This window comes from Salvelinus namaycush, chromosome 2, assembly GCF_016432855.1.
Source record: "Salvelinus namaycush isolate Seneca chromosome 2, SaNama_1.0, whole genome shotgun sequence".
Lineage (NCBI taxonomy): Eukaryota > Metazoa > Chordata > Actinopteri > Salmoniformes > Salmonidae > Salvelinus > Salvelinus namaycush.
In genome coordinates, this window is record NC_052308.1 from 33876981 (window position 1) to 33893504 (window position 16524).

At 42.4% G+C, this 16524-nt stretch overlaps 1 protein-coding gene across 4 annotated transcripts in view; it reads left to right on the forward strand.

Annotated features, from left to right (window-relative positions):
• The window catches only part of LOC120061773 (RNA-binding motif, single-stranded-interacting protein 2-like), a 78236-nt gene that overhangs the window by 34498 nt on the left and 27214 nt on the right, over window positions 1-16524 (forward strand). For all 4 annotated transcript variants that reach the window (XM_039011628.1, XM_039011627.1, XM_039011626.1 and 1 more), the window contains exons 3-5: window positions 8066-8124; window positions 8502-8593; window positions 14290-14447. In XM_039011628.1, coding sequence (XP_038867556.1) covers window positions 8066-8124; window positions 8502-8593; window positions 14290-14447 — 309 coding nt within the window. The remainder of the gene's footprint in view (window positions 1-8065; window positions 8125-8501; window positions 8594-14289; window positions 14448-16524) is intronic.

The window sequence follows — 16524 nt, forward strand, 5'->3', positions numbered from 1 at the left end:
TAAAGTTTGGCTACATTTTCTGGTGCCTCCCTCCCGTCAGCATTAGTCTGGATAAGACAGACTGTAGCCAATCCTGGACTTTGACATGGAGGCTAATTATTTATCTACATTTACATACACTTGTGTTTTTCTTAACAGAATAGCTAGTGTTTTTCATTTTTCAAATCAATTAAATTGGCTATTTTGGTTAATGGCCTTGGTGCCCTAGCAGGTGGCATTGGCAGATTGGGCACCTCTTGAAGGCCAAATGGCCTTGCCCCTAAAATCACGTAATGCCAGGCCTGCCCTATATAGTGCTATAAGGGCACAAGGCGAGACCCAAATGCAGACACAGGAGGCAGATGTTTGAGTACCGATATTTATAACATCAAAAGGGGTCGGCAAAAGGCAGGTCGGGAACAGACGCGAGTTCATAAACCAGGTCGGAGTACAAACAGTACCAGGGGATAGGCAGGCTCGAGGTCAGGACAGGCAGGGGTTCAGTGATCAGGTCCGAGTCCAAACAGTACCAGGGGATAGACAGGCTCGAGGTCAGGACAGGCAGGGGTTCAGTGATCAGGTCCGAGTCCAAACAGTACCAGGGGATAGACAGGCTCGAGGTCAGGACAGGCAGGGGTTCAGTGATCAGGTCCGAGTCCAAACAGTACCAGGGGATAGGCAGGCTCGAGGTCAGGACAGGCAGGGGTTCAGTGATCAGGTCCGACTCCAAACAATACCAGGGGATAGGCAGGCTCGAGTCAGGACAGGCAGGGGTTCAGTGATCAGGTCCGAGTCCAAACAATACAAGGGGATAGGCAGGCTCGAGGTCAGGACAGGCAGGGGTTCAGTGATCAGGTCCGAGTCCAAACAGTACCAGGGGATAGGCAGGCTCGAGTCAGGACAGGCAGGGGTTCAGTGATCAGGTCCGAGTCCAAACAGTACCAGGGGATAGGCAGGCTTGAGGTCAGGACAGGCAGGGGTTCAGTGATCAGGTCCGAGTCCAAACAGTACCAGGGGATAGACAGGCTCGAGGTCAGGACAGGCAGGGGTTCAGTGAACAGGTCCGAGTCCAAACAGTACAAGGGGATAGGCAGGCTCGAGTCAGGACAGGCAGGGGTTCAGCGAACAGGTCCGAGTCCAAACAGTACAAGGGGATAGGCAGGCTCGAGGTCAGAACAGGCAGAGTGGTCAGGCAGGCGGATTCGGCGTTAGGACAGGCAAGGGTCAAAACCAGGAGGGCTAGGAAAAAATAGAGACTGGGAAAAAATAGCACACTAGCGACTCCTGTGGCGGGCCAGGCGCAGTACACGCTGACACGGTCGCCAGGTGCATGGTGTTTCCTCCGACGCATTGGTGCTACTGGCTTCCGGGTTAAGTGGGTATTGTGACAAGAAGCATTGTGGCTTGGTTGGGTTGTGTTTCGGAGGACGCACGGCTCTCGATCTTCTCCTCTCCCGACTCCGTACGGGAGTTGCAGCGATGAGACAAGACTGTAATTACCAATTGGGGAGAAAAAGGGGTAAAAAAAATGATCATCGTTTTTTTTAAAGACTGTTACCATTCAGCAAGCCTGGAGATGAATGTGTTGTAGTGTTGAATGAACAATCAGGAAAGATGGATACATTAGGAACCATGGCCAGAAGCATCAAGGGCATGCATAATGGGCACACACACACACCATAACATCCAGCCCAGGCACCAGCAAACCACTCCATTCTACTATTACCTCATACCTTCTGAGGAAGTAGTGGGGGCTAATGGACTGGGTTTACAGGAGGTAGGGGGTCAGGCATGGGAGACTGGGACACAGAAACAACAATGTGGACACACTGGGTGCATCCCAATTATTTATATTTTATCTTAAAAGCGTTGTATTGGTGGAGGCATGGGCTAGTGAGAGTTTCCACCATATTTCCTTTCAAATTATTGAATGGAAGTATACAAGTGCACACTTTGGGAAGAAGAGATCATTTGGACGCAGACACATCCTCTGTTAGTAGGGACCAGTTTGGATGCATCCTGATCTCATTGTTTGGATAAGTGCACAGTGAGTGACCTAGAAATGATGAATACTTTTTTTACTGCTATAAAAACAGAATCAGGGACTTAACAGGGAAAAGACTGGAGATTGACATCAAGTTGGAGAGGGATGGTTGGATTTGTGTAATATGGGCTGGAGAAGGGGGTGTTGGTGGGGGTGGGGGTGGGGGGGGGGGGATTGACTGAGAAGAAGGCCAACCAGTGAGGGGAAACTTAATTGACTTGGAAAAGAATACCATGGCATGCTGGGAAAAGAATGCCACAGGCCTGTAAGTGGGTCAGAGTTGACGGCTAAGACTTTCTTCCCCCCTATCGTCCCCTCCCTACCAACTACTCACACCCTTTACAACAACTGTTGATGAAGTGGAGGTATGAGGGAGGTCAGAGAGTTACCACCTCACAACCTTATTGTTCGACAGAATGTCTGAATTTATCAACAACAACACAAGCCATTTCTCTCTCTCTCACACACACACACACTGTCTCTTTATGTAACACTCTTGTAATGCTGTAATTCAAATGTCAGTTATGTTTGTTCTACAGTTTGATACGTGCTTATTGCAGCAGTGTATGGGATGAGGCACTCCAAGTCCATTCATGTAATATGAGGATATCAAAGGAAGAATGGAAATCTGGCTTTATGTGGATTAATGTATCCCCCCAAAATCAGAGCCTTTAACCATGCAATATAATTAATAGTAATATGATTTTCTTTACTTGCAGTATTGGCTATGTGTGGATGTGCCTCTCTTCCTATCTGTTTGATCAACATATAGCTTTCCTATCAACAGCTGAGCCACAGTATACGTACAGTATACAGTAGGGTTTAAAAAGATAACTATATATATAATATATATATTTTACAATGACGGCCTACCCCGGCCAAATTCTCCCCTAACCCAGAAGACGCTGGGCCAATTGAGCGCCGCCCTATGGGAATAGGATCTGGAAATAATAGCATATTGCACACCTTGAACAGTCCTCCACTGGCTTATCCACACTCATATGGTGGAGAGCCTACAGATGTAGGATCTTGATTTGATCACCCTGTTGCAGGTTAACTTTCCTGCAATGCAGGACTTTTAAAACTTGTAGTGTACTTGATTTTTCCTTACGAAAAATATATAAACCCCTACAAAAATGTCCATTGCTGCTGCAGGATTGCTGTAACAAACTGGCTCAATGTCACGTTTCTGACCTTATTTCCTTTGTTTTGTCTTTTTTAGTTGGTCAGGGCGTGAGTTGGGTGGGTATTATCTATGTTGTCTCTGATTGGGAACCATATTTAGGTATCCTGTTTTCTGTTGGGGTTTGTGGGTGATTGTCTATGTGTAGTGTTTGTGTCAGCACTATTGTTATTTAGCTTCACGGTTGTTTCTTTGTTGTTTTTGTAGTGTTCAGTTTCTTTCATTAAATAATGACGAACACTTACCTCGCTGCGTATTGGTCCTCCGATCCTTCTCGTTTCTCCTCATCAGATGAGGATAACGAAGACATCCGTGACACTCAAATTAAGATCCTACAGTTGTCTGTTCACCCAGAAGTCGGTATTGAGTGTTTTTGTATGGTTGTGGACATATGACTAAAGGTAAAAATTGCTCCCTATTCACAGATCTAGGATCAGATTCCCCCAACTCCCAAGCCTTACCTTAACCAACAGATGAATGAAAGAAAATCTGCCTCTGTGTCAGTGCTTAGGGGCAACAATCTTACTCCATGCGTGGATGAGAGAGAGAGAGAGAGACAGAGAGAGAGAGAGAGATCAATCAGGTTACAGTGTACACTCAGCCCCGGTGCTCTGTCAGGGTCAGCCAATAGAACACCAACCCCCCTTGCTGACTGCATTACACAGAGAGAGTGGAGGGCAGGGCCTCTCTCTCTCCCTAGCAGAAGTCAGGATGGCCGAGCAGTCTAAGGCGCTGCGTTCAGGTCGCATTCTCCCATGCAGGCGTGGCTTCCAATCCCACTTCTGACATTCATTTTATTTATAATACCATTGTGCTTTAAAGTTACTCCGCATACTACAACTCTACTAAGCAGTACTTTAACTTTCCTATTCTAGACTAGATTGCTCAACACTGTTTTATATTTTATTATGTGGGCTTTATTTATATTATTTTGTTCCAGTAGACATTTATGTTCTAATTTAAACTGTTTTACTAAACATCAAATGTTGGCTTTCATTTTGGCTGCATGGTACATATATATCATATAATGTTATGTTTATTTTCTCATGAAACCACACAAATTATTAGTTTTAGACAACAATATACTTTTGCGTATGGGTGTGGGAAAGTATGCCCTTTTCTGGACAATATTTCTGTCCATTTCGGGGACCCTTCCTGGCACAAGAGCACCACCAGAAACAAAGGTTGTGTTATAGCCTATTTAACAAGAATCTATTTTTCTATACTATCAGATGGCTATACAGGACAGATGGTGTCTAATTACATATGTATATATATATTCCATTTAGCAGACACTTTCATCCAAAGTGACTTACTGTCATGCCTGCATGCATTTTTACATATAGGTGGTCCTGGGAATTAAACCCACTATCCTGGCATTACAAGCCCCATATGCTACCTACTGAACTACAGAGGACCATGCATTCAGGCCTCTAAATTGCTCAAATGTAAGTTGCGTAGGCCTATGCTTGTTAATATTTGGTAGCCCCAGTGCACTTAGAAAAATACTCACCCAGATAATACATTGAACAGTAAAATTCTAGTTGTTCATATGGGTTTGGGAGCAAAGTTGCTACATTTGTATCTTTGTTTTGTGTCTGGTGGGACCTGGCTGTTGTTACATTTGTATCATTATCGGAGTGGCATGCATCGTGGCAAAGTCTTTGTGACATTTCACCTCACGTGTGAAATTGAAGAGGAAATTCAGCAACTCTTGGAGAACATTGGAAGTTGATAAATATTTTTCTATGTTGTTAAAGGTAAAACCAACTCATTAGCCTTCTTCTGGATTTTACAAATGAAAAATTACCGAAGCTTTTATACATTTTAAAATGACATACAGCTTGGCTATTGGTCTGATTTTTTGCAAGTTATTTACCAATTAAATCATGTTTTGACTTGTATTTCCATTCTGATTGGATCCTGAACACATCAAATCAAATTGTATTTGTCACATTCTCCGAACACGAGGTGTAGACCTTACTGTGAAATGCTTACTTACAAACCCTTAACCAACAATGCAGTTTTAAGAAAATAGTGTTATATTTACTAAATAAACTAAGGTAAAAAAAAATAACAAAAAGTTACATCCTAAAATAACAATAATGAGGCTACCGGTACCAAGTCAATGTGCAGGGGTACAGGTTAGTTGAGGTAATAATGAGACTATAAGGAGTACCAGTACTGAGTCAATGTGCACGGGTACAGGTTAGTTGAGGTAATAATGAGACTATAAGGAGTACCAGTACTGAGTCAATGTGCACGGGTACAGGTTAGTTGAGGTAATAATGAGACTATAAGGAGTACCAGTACTGAGTCAATGTGCACGGGTACAGGTTAGTTGAGGTAATAATGAGACTATAAGGAGTACCAGTACTGAGTCAATGTGCAGGGGTACAGGTTAGTTGAGGTAATAATGAGACTATAAGGAGTACCAGTACCAAGTCAATGTGCAGGGGTACAGGTTAGTTGAGGTAATAATGAGACTATAAGGAGTACCAGTACTGAGTCAATGTGCAGGGGTACAGGTTAGTTGAGGTAATAATGAGACTATAAGGAGTACCAGTACTGAGTCAATGTGCAGGGGTACAGGTTAGTTGAGGTAATAATGAGACTATAAGGAGTACCAGTACCAAGTCAATGTGCAGGGGTACAGGTTAGTTGAGGTAATAATGAGACTATAAGGAGTACCAGTACTGAGTCAATGTGCAGGGGTACAGGTTAGTTGAGGTAATAATGAGACTATAAGGAGTACCAGTACTGAGTCAATGTGCAGGGGTACAGGTTAGTTGAGGTAATAATGAGACTATAAGGAGTACCAGTACTGAGTCAATGTGCAGGGGTACAGGTTAGTTGAGGTAATAATGAGACTATAAGGAGTACCAGTACTGAGTCAATGTGCAGGGGTACAGGTTAGTTGAGGTAATAATGAGACTATAAGGAGTACCAGTACTGAGTCAATGTGCAGGGGTACAGGTTAGTTGAGGTAATAATGAGACTATAAGGAGTACCAGTACTGAGTCAATGTGCAGGGGTACAGGTTAGTTGAGGTAATAATGAGACTATAAGGAGTACCAGTACTGAGTCAATGTGCAGGGGTACAGGTTAGTTGAGGTAATAATGAGACTATAAGGAGTACCAGTACTGAGTCAATGTGCAGGGGTACAGGTTAGTTGAGGTAATAATGAGACTATAAGGAGTACCAGTACCAAGTCAATGTGCAGGGGTACAGGTTAGTTGAGGTAATAATGAGACTATAAGGAGTACCAGTACCAAGTCAATGTGCAGGGGTACAGGTTAGTTGAGGTAATAATGAGACTATAAGGAGTACCAGTACTGAGTCAATGTGCAGGGGTACAGGTTAGTTGAGGTAATAATGAGACTATAAGGAGTACCAGTACTGAGTCAATGTGCAGGGGTACAGGTTAGTTGAGGTAATAATGAGACTATAAGGAGTACCAGTACTGAGTCAATGTGCAGGGGTACAGGTTAGTTGAGGTAATAATGAGACTATAAGGAGTACCAGTACTGAGTCAATGTGCACGGGAACAGGTTAGTTGAGGTAATAATGAGACTATAAGGAGTACCAGTACTGAGTCAATGTGCAGGGGTACAGGTTAGTTGAGGTAATTTGTACATGTAGGTAGGGGTAAAGTGACTATGCATAGATAATAAACAGCGAGTAGTAGCAATGTAAAAACAAAGAGGGGGGGGTCAATGCAAATAGTCCGGGTGGCCATTTGATAGCAATTAAGGATGGGGGCATTTTGAAATATATAAAAGCCTTTTTCATTTTGCCGCCTGCAATATTAAAACCTGATGAAGCATGGGCTAGTTTATATTTTTAACAATAGCCTAAAGAACCCCATTTATCAGCTTCCACTGCCCTCCAAGAGTTTCTGAATTTCCTCTTCACTTCAGTTTGCTCCTCAATTCATGAACCTTATTGCTCATAGTAGAGCGAGGTAGCGCCAGTGTCCACTGCCCTTTGCACCTCACATGTGCGAACATGAACACACCGGGCAAGTCTGATAAGGCTGGTTAACTACTCAAAATAAAAGTCCTGCACATGCTCCATATGTGAACAAAAAATGTAGAACTTGTGGGGGTCATTTATTTTGACATGAGGTAAGCAGAAAGGAAGTGGGTCTGTTTAATTAATAATACGATACTTTAGATATTCTGTCTCGAATTCCCCCTGTCACTCCTTGACAAGAGTCACTAGAGACTCAAAGACAGAAGAGGGTAGAACACATGTCATACTTTGCTTGTTAGGCAATAAAGGTTAATATATATATATATATAAGGACCAACCGTCCTGCCCAGCTCCACAGTAAGTTGAAATGGAATTGTACTTAACTTCTGGCTTCCCACTGACTGTTTTTGTGCAACCCAATACACTTGAAAGCAACTGCATTGCTAAAAGCACCTGTGTGTGTGTATTTTGAGGAATCAGAGCGAACAGGCAGGGATAAAGACAAGCCCAGAACAAATTGTTTTTGGCCCTGGGGCTCTTTCTCCTGCCAGCTGAAAACAACACCAGGGAACACGGTTACTGTACACCCCCTCCATCACCCCTCCACCTCTCAACCCCACAGACAAAGAGGAGGAGGGGTGAGAGAACAGACGGGTGTGTTTCTGCACCAGTAGAGATCACACTAAATAAGCACAATTGAGTCGAAGAGCGTGTATGGTTCAGGTTTACACCTTAACCACAGCCTTGGGAATGGGTGTGTGCGTGCATGTGTGTGTGCGTAATTACTCAGCCGAAGGAAGTGTAGAGAGCTTCCACGAAATATCCGATAGTCACCTTCTCTGCACATGGTCTGATGTCATGTTTTTGTGTTTTGGTTTTGAAGATATGGGAAGATTGTGTCCACGAAGGCAATCCTGGACAAAACCACCAACAAGTGCAAAGGTGAGAGTTCAGAGTTCAACAGGATGTTTGGTTCATGACACAGATGCCACTGACATTTAACCTGGAGAGATCGTAGTGTTGTGTTGTCTCCTTAAACAATATCATGGACTTATGGACTTCAAAACTTGATCACAGCTGTATTGTACAATATTAGACTGTATTAGGCTATATTAATTTTTTATTTTTTATTAGTCTGGTTACAGGTCTATTGTGTGTGGCATGCACTAAGCTCTTGTAATTTCACGGAATGTCTTTAGACCTCAAGAACCTGTAGTTTATCTAACAACCATTTTGAATACCAAATTCACTCATCAATCATGAAAACGATGTACACATTCATGACTGTAAGGAAATGTGTGTGTATATGTGTTGTGTAGGCTATGGCTTCGTGGACTTCGACAGTCCGGCAGCGGCCCAGAAAGCGGTGAGCGCCCTGAAGTCCAGTGGAGTCCAGGCTCAGATGGCCAAAGTAAGACACTCATTTAAATCAACTCCACACACTCTTCATATTCACAGATACACATGATCTATTATTATATTATTTTGTATTATGAGATCAATCACATCTACTTCAATGTGTCTCTTTACAATTCTGCTAGACTCCTTCCTGCCTCACTTTCTTTATTTTATTGCCAAATGTTCCAAGAAACTCAACTTTCAAAGAATTTCTCTCAGATTGGATGATGGATTTCCTTTGATTTGATGATGAATTGACAGCTAGTCCAGCCAAGTTGGTGTCTATATTGAACCACAAAAAGCATAGACATTCCTATAATGCAGTGTACATGCAAACACACTCCCTCCCACATTCTCAGTGGTATCAAATGTGAGCTCTTTTACTGTATGTTGTTATGGCTTGATTGGCAGTAAGTGCCCTCTTGGCACTGTCTCAAGACAAACTGCCATAGGTTATGGAGAGGTGTGTTTACCTTCATTAGCTGGCAGTTGACTGGCAGGCAGAGAGGGAGGTTGAAGAGGTCACAGGATTAGACAGGCAGTCTGTCAGATGACATGGAACTGGTCGTTTCTCCTCCTCTTCTCTCTCTTCCTCTTCTCTCCGCTTCACCTCTTTTCTCCCATCTCCCTCTGCCCCTTTTCATCTCCCATACCCTTCCTCTCTCTCACATATCCTTCTCCCTCCTTCTCTCTCCCCTTCCTTCTTTTAGTATCTCAACCTCCTTTCCCTCATCCTCTTCACTACCCCGCCCATCTATCCCTCTCTCCCTACTCCTCTCTCTTCTTCCTTTACCTGCCCCACCCACCTATCCCTTTCTCTCCCTCCTCCTCTGTCTGGCTGGCTGTATGTGTGTCCTGCTAAGCGGCCCCTGCTGTGGGCCTTGTTATGAGCTCTTTGTGTGGGTGTCTGCAGTCAAAGGGGCTGTTGTGGGCCCATTAAGCTGATCCCTCTGTGCCTCTCAGGCTCCCCATTGAGAGGGCCCTGGGGAGTGTGCCACCGCACCCGCCGTCAATGGGCCGGGGACAATGAGCTGCCCTGTGCCTGCATGGGTTAGTGTCTGGGCACGGGGCATTCGCTATATGGCTTCATTCACTCCGCTCCAGCCATGCTCTCAGTCCACACCCAAACAACGGGGCCCAAGTCACTTCACTACTACAGATGGAATGAATTCACTCACTTCAGAATTAAGACAGACGAGCCATTGCAACTGAACATCAGGGTCCACCAAATCACTCCTGCTACCCAGATATTGTATCCAAATACTCACTGTATTAGAACACAAGGGCCTAACTTACCCAAACAGTATAACTGAGGAGTTGGTAGTGGACAAAACAGAGGAGAGTGCCCTGTTAAAATACCATTTGGACCTGTGAGCTATGGTGAGCTTTTCTGCATCATGGCCTGGCCTTCTGACTTGGCTTAGGTCATCAGGTTATCCAGGTATAACTCTCTGGCACCGGCGACAACAGGATTTGTGCATTCCTGATTTAAAACTGTGTTTTTTAAAATCAGAAACTGAAATCAAATACTATGGCATTAGGTTAGGTTCTTTCCTTGTACTTCCACTGAATGTTGGTCATGTTGTTGTCATGTTTCCATTGCGTTGGTTCTTTAAAAGTGTGGGCCATGCTGAGTGTTATCATAACTCCCAGCCAGTCAGTCGTCTCTACAGAGGAGTGTCTTTGGCTATGGGCTGGCTGGCTACGGACAGGGAAACAATGGAAAGGGATAGAAATAGACTGCTTTTTACTTCTGAGAGCCTCACGCACCACCTGCCTGGTACATAGACACACGCGCGCACACACACGCACACACAAGAACAACACCTCAACAGACTGGCTTGACCAGGACCTGCACTGTAAAACATTTATTGTAAAATGTACAGTAACTTACTGGTAGTAATTTGCCAGTAAGTTACTGTAATTAATTTTACAGTACAGATACTCTAATCCTTTTTACAGTTCCAAAAATGTTACCGTAATCTAATTTCCAGTATCAAGTCAGTTACTGTAATCTAATTTACAGTACCAGTTACAATTACAGCATATTACTGTAATTACCCAGTGACATATTTCCCAGTGTTCTTTGCAAGTTTTTATTTTTACATTTTACATTTTGGTCATTTAGCTGGCACTCTTGTCCTTAGCAACTTACAGTCAGTGCATTCAACCAAGGTTGATAAAAGAAAACACATCACAGTCATAGCAGGTAAAAAGCTTCTGTAACCGTTGCTGAAAATGTTGTAGTTATGGTCAAACTTTTTATTTATTTTTATTTTATTTTTTAAATTAGAACAAAATATATTATGATATATCTCTGACTATCTCTGGGTAGTGCCAATAGACTACTGAGATATTCAAGGGTTGTGTGTTACCAGGGGAGAGAGAGAAAGAGAGAGCAATGAAGAGATTCAATTTAACTTGTGGTTGGGTGTGGTCCCAACATCATTTGAGCATCTGCGTCAGAGGAGCCTTTTAAGAAATGTTGGCCCCGCATGCAGAACAGGATTAGATGGACAAATTGAGTTATAAACAAAGGGTCAAACAAAGCCTTGTTCTGTTCTGACCCTTTATCACAGAAGGTTGCCTCAGTCAGTCATATCTATACGACTGCTCACAGTGCCAGTAAGTTGCATAACAAGGAAGTGTCTCCTTAACCACCCATGTGGTTTAAATCCCAGAAATTGGCCTTTCCCTCTTGACACGTTGAATCCTGGTTAAGGAGCTAAATCATGTGGGAGGCCAGGCTAATCAGAGTGGCAATGAGACATGTTTCAGGCTGCTGTGTGTTCCCAGGCGAAGGGAAAAAAACTACATTCCAATATGTTTAACGTCACGTAAAAAGTTTTTAAAATACATGTAGATACATTTACATCTTTCCTCAAAAGCATGTAATGCCTTTAAATGTGTACGAACTGTCAAAATGCTGAATTTTGGCACTTTAGCAAGCCTCTGTGTAAAAACAGATTTATTGAAAATTTGATTTATTGAATTATCCATGTGTTCTATATTAATTAAAGGATACGTATTTTATTTATTTATTATTTAACCTTTATTTAACTAGGCAAGTCAGTTAAGAACAAATTCGTATTTACAATGACGGCCTACCAAAAGGAAAAAGGCAAAAGAAATCCAGACCAAAGGACAGATTTCGACCGGTCTAATGTCCATTGCTTGTGTTTCTTGCCCAAGCAAGAGTGTTTTTTTGTTGCAACAATTCGACCATGAAAGCTTGATTTATGCAGTCTCCCCTGAACAGATGATGTTGAGATGTGTCTGTTACTTGAACTCTGTGAAGCATTTATTTGGGCTGCAATTTCTGAGGCTGGTAACTCTAATGACCTTATCCTCTGCAGCAGAGGTAACTCTGGGTCTTCCATTCCTGTGGCGGTCATCATGAGAGCCAGTTTCATCATAGCGCTTGATGGTTTTTGCGACTGCACTTGAAGAAACTTTCAAAGTTCTTGAAATGTTCAATATTGACTGGCTTTCATGTCTTAAAGTAATGATGGACTGTCGTTTCTCTTTGCTTATTTGAGCTGTTCTTGCCATAATATGGAATTGGTCTTTTACCAAATAGGGCTATCTTCTGTATACCACCTCTACCTTGTCACAACACAACTGATTGGCTCAGACGCATTAAGGAAAGAAAACAAGGAACACCTGTTAATTGAAATGGATTCCAGGTGACTACCTCATGAAGCTGGTTGAGAGAATGCCAAGCGAGTGCAAAGCTGTCATCAAGGCAAAGGTTGGCTACTTTGAAGAAACTCAAGAGCAGCTAACCGATCGCTGCAGCTGTACATAGTCCATCTGTAAATAGCCCACCCAATCTACCTACCTCATCCCCATATTGTTTTTATTTACTTTTCTGTTCTTTTGCACACCAGTATCTCTACTTGCACATCATCATCTGCTCGTTTATCACTCCAGTGTTAATCTGCTAAATTGTAATTACTTTGCTACTATGGCCTATTTATTGCCTACCTCCTCACGCCATTTGCACACACTGTATATAGACTTTCTTTTTTTCTATTGTGTTATTGACTGTACGCTTGTTTATTCCATGTGTAACTCTGTGTTGTTGTTTGTGTCGCACTGCTTTGCTTTATCTTGGCCAGGTCGCAGTTGTAAATGAGAACTTGTTTTCAACTAGCTTGCCTGGTTAAATAAAGGTGAAATAAAAAATAAATAAAAAATAAATTAAAAATATTTTGATTTGTTTAACACTTTTGGCTACTACATGATTCAATATGTGTTATTTCATAGTTTTGATGTCTTCACTATTATTCTACAATGTAAAAATAAGGAAAATCCCTTGAATGAGTAGGTATGTCCAAACTTTTGACTGGTACTGTATTTAAAATTTATTTTTTCACCGTATGGCTTGACATGCTTCAGTGCCATGAATCCACCCAGGAATTCCTTATTGTCAGATCAACAGAGTGACATGGTCACCTAGCTCAACTCCTGCTCAACCCCCTGTGAAACTGAGTGTTCATCCCAAATAGCACTCTATTCCCTATATAGTGCCAGGGCCCTGGTCAAAAGTAGTGCACTACATAGGGAATAGGGTGCCATTTGGGATGAAAATTGAAGCTCCAGTAGGCAGCTACCTGTGTCCTACCACTCTCCTGTCTGACATGGTATCAAGCTGACTCTTTGCTTATGGTTCAACAGAGATACGTGTGGAATTACAGGTCTGTTGCTTGAACCTGTATATTTGGAGGGAGATGGAGTAAACAGTGGGATGTAGTGTAGTCATTCAGTTTGGTGTCACTGGTGTGGGTGGTGTTTTTGACTGGTGATGACGATGTGTGCGTGAAACTGGAATTTAGACTTGACTAGACTGAAACGCTAGCTTTAAACACTCTAAAAATAAGCCCATATCCTCTCTATTACTCCCTGCCTGGGGCATGGACCTGGTAACCTGGTATTCACTATCACATTTCATAACAAGTTGTTCTTCCCTTGTGGTCTCTCAAACGTTGCATAAAAGCGATTTGTGATAGAGAAGAGACTGTGGGATAGACTGTATCAGGAGAGAGAGAGAGAGACTAGTGAATGAGATGGAGAAAAAAGGGAGGACTCCCATGGGAGAGAGTTCAACCCGTGATGGAAGCACAACTCCTATGAACAAACACACTTCTCTTCCCCATCATCCACTCCTCCCCCTTCGTCTTTCCTTCCTCCTGAGTGCTCCTTCCCTTTCTCCTCTCCCCTATGTTTGTTGAAGCTCCCTCTTCCGCCCCCCTCCTCCCTCTGTTTGGCCCAGCCCCTACTTGCCTGGTTGCCAAGCTCCTGTTGCTGTGCGAATCTTAACTTCACGCCTGGTTTCCTGCCTGTTTCTACAGTCACACAAGGTTTCACTTTTGAGCCCTGGAATCAGAATCGTCTCGCATTCCTCTTCCTTTTATTCATTCTTCTGTTTTGGGCTGTTTCTCAGTCATTCCACATTTCCACATACTTTTTCTCTGTTATAATGCTTACATTTTCCAGCAGTTCTATGTGTTTTTAAGAGGTGAAAAGCACTCACATACAACCCACATTCAGTCCAAAAACCATTGGCAATGCATACTGTATGAACTTGTTATATCTTATATCTTTCATACCCATTATATCACAAAAATGTCAACTAGATTTTAAACAGTGAATGTAAACCCTCTTTGTTTGTGATTACACTGATTTATGTGTGTTTCTCTTATGCAGCAACAGGAGCAGGACCCCACCAACCTGTACATCTCCAACCTGCCTGTGTCCATGGATGAGCAGGAACTGGAGAGCATGCTCAAGTCCTTCGGCCAAGTCATCTCCACACGCATCCTCCGCGACGCCATCGGGACCAGCCGCGGCGTGGGTTTCGCCAGGTACTTTATAGCAATAGCATGCTACACACTACTGGCCCTATTCCCATTTAGGAAATTACGCTTTTTTTTACTCACGCCTTTCCTATGCACTTCTCAGTAGTTGGAATTCAGACTTACCTTATGAAGGTGCGTGACGGGCTTTGCAGGCGTGGTTCCTTGCACGCGGAATAAATGTAATTCAACTGCTGAAAACCCTCCCGCTTGCTGGCCAACAAACTTTCTTGTGAGGTTTTCATTCAATAGGGTTTTCAGTACATTTATCTTAAGCCATCCCTTTAAATACGGTGTACCTTTTAGTTAGAATTTTTCGACAGACTATAGAATATATCAAGAGAAAAGGTTCAGAATATTAGGTATTAATGAAAGAAAGCCATGTAAATATATGCATATTCGACTCCGTTTCAGCTCCCTTTGGTAGATCATGTAGGGTTAGGAAAGTATTTATGAATCATGAAAAAACAGTTGGACAGCCATTACGCACGAAAGAAAAGGGGTTTGAATCATTCTGAAAATTACCACATTCAGTTCTTTAACCCATGGTAATGTTGGAAGATTAGTGTATATAGAATTATAATAGGGAGAGTAGTGTACAATAGTAGGCTATACCATAATATATTGCCTGCACTAACAATTGAACTGTGTGACACAGCCAAGTATTGCGCCATGCGTCGGGTTCAAACTGTTATGGCTTGGTCTGCGCTCTGCTCCATAACGATTGAGTTAGCCTACATGTCTTTTTTTATATTATCAACTGTTACTAATGATCATCCGCAACTAGGGCTGTGGCGGTCACGAAATATCGTCAGCTGGTGATTGTCAAGCAAATAACTGTCAGTCTCACTGTAATTCACCGTTAATTAACATAAACACATTTAGCATCTCCTTGCTTCCACACATGCAGACCTTTGGAACATCTACATTTTAAAAGTCTAATAAATCCATGTAATATAGCCTACACCTTCACAATAAATCCATTACTTATTTTAGACAGGTCTAAAGAAACATGATATAAAGAAAATGTAGTTCATTTCAGAAGAACAGAATAGCATACTCTGAGTTGTCCTTATGTTAGGTCCTAATCTGGCTATGCCAAATGGCTGTGGGCTACAATAGTTCAGTTAGCAGACAAGATTGCTTAGATTTCCGTGGTATTATTTTATATTATTTTATAGTATGAAGAATACAATTGAACTAACTTGCTGACCAGACCGCATGCGTCCGTGTGCACCATCGTGCACATGTTGATTTTGTCCCCACACACCAGACACGATCAGGACACACAGGTTGAAATATCAAAACAAACTCTTAATCAACTATATTAATTTGGGACAGGTTGAAAATCATTAAACATTTATGGCTATTTAGCTAGCTAGCTTGCTGTTGCTAGCTAATTTGTCCTGGGATATAAACATTGGGTTGTTATTTTACCTGAAATACACAAGGTCTTCTACTCTGACAATTAATCCACAGATAAAAGGGTAAAAGTTTGTTTTCTAGTAATCTCTCCTCCTTCAGGCTTCTTCTTCTTTGGACTTTGTATGGCGGTTGGCAACCAACTTTAAGGTGCATTACCACCACCAACTAGACTGGAGTGTGGACCTCAGTTCGTCTTTCAATCACCCACGTGGGTATATGCTCCTAAAAACCAATGAGGAGATGAACCAAGTTATATTTTAGTGCCTGACTACGCAGATGCTCGTTGATGTGCGCGATTTTGCAACGCTCGCACACGCGACCCGAGCGGTATAGTCAGCATGTAAGCTGAATAAAGTAGAAAGGATATTTTCTCCAAAAGGATTTGAGGGAGTGTGCACATGCGGTTATTCTATGTTGAGCAGTTAACCAAGAAATAGGTATTCCTATATGCTTAATTTAGAGTTATTAATGTAACTTTAGTTATTCTACAAACATTGGGTTATATGTTTTGATGTTTAATACATTGTAAGGCTGCATGATGTGACTCTAATGATTATTTGAAAGGCACGAGCTCCGCTTAGTTTTTTTCACAGGCTGTACACACTACATCAGTCACTCATTCACAATTTGACAAGCACTTGATCATTTCACGGCAGCATTC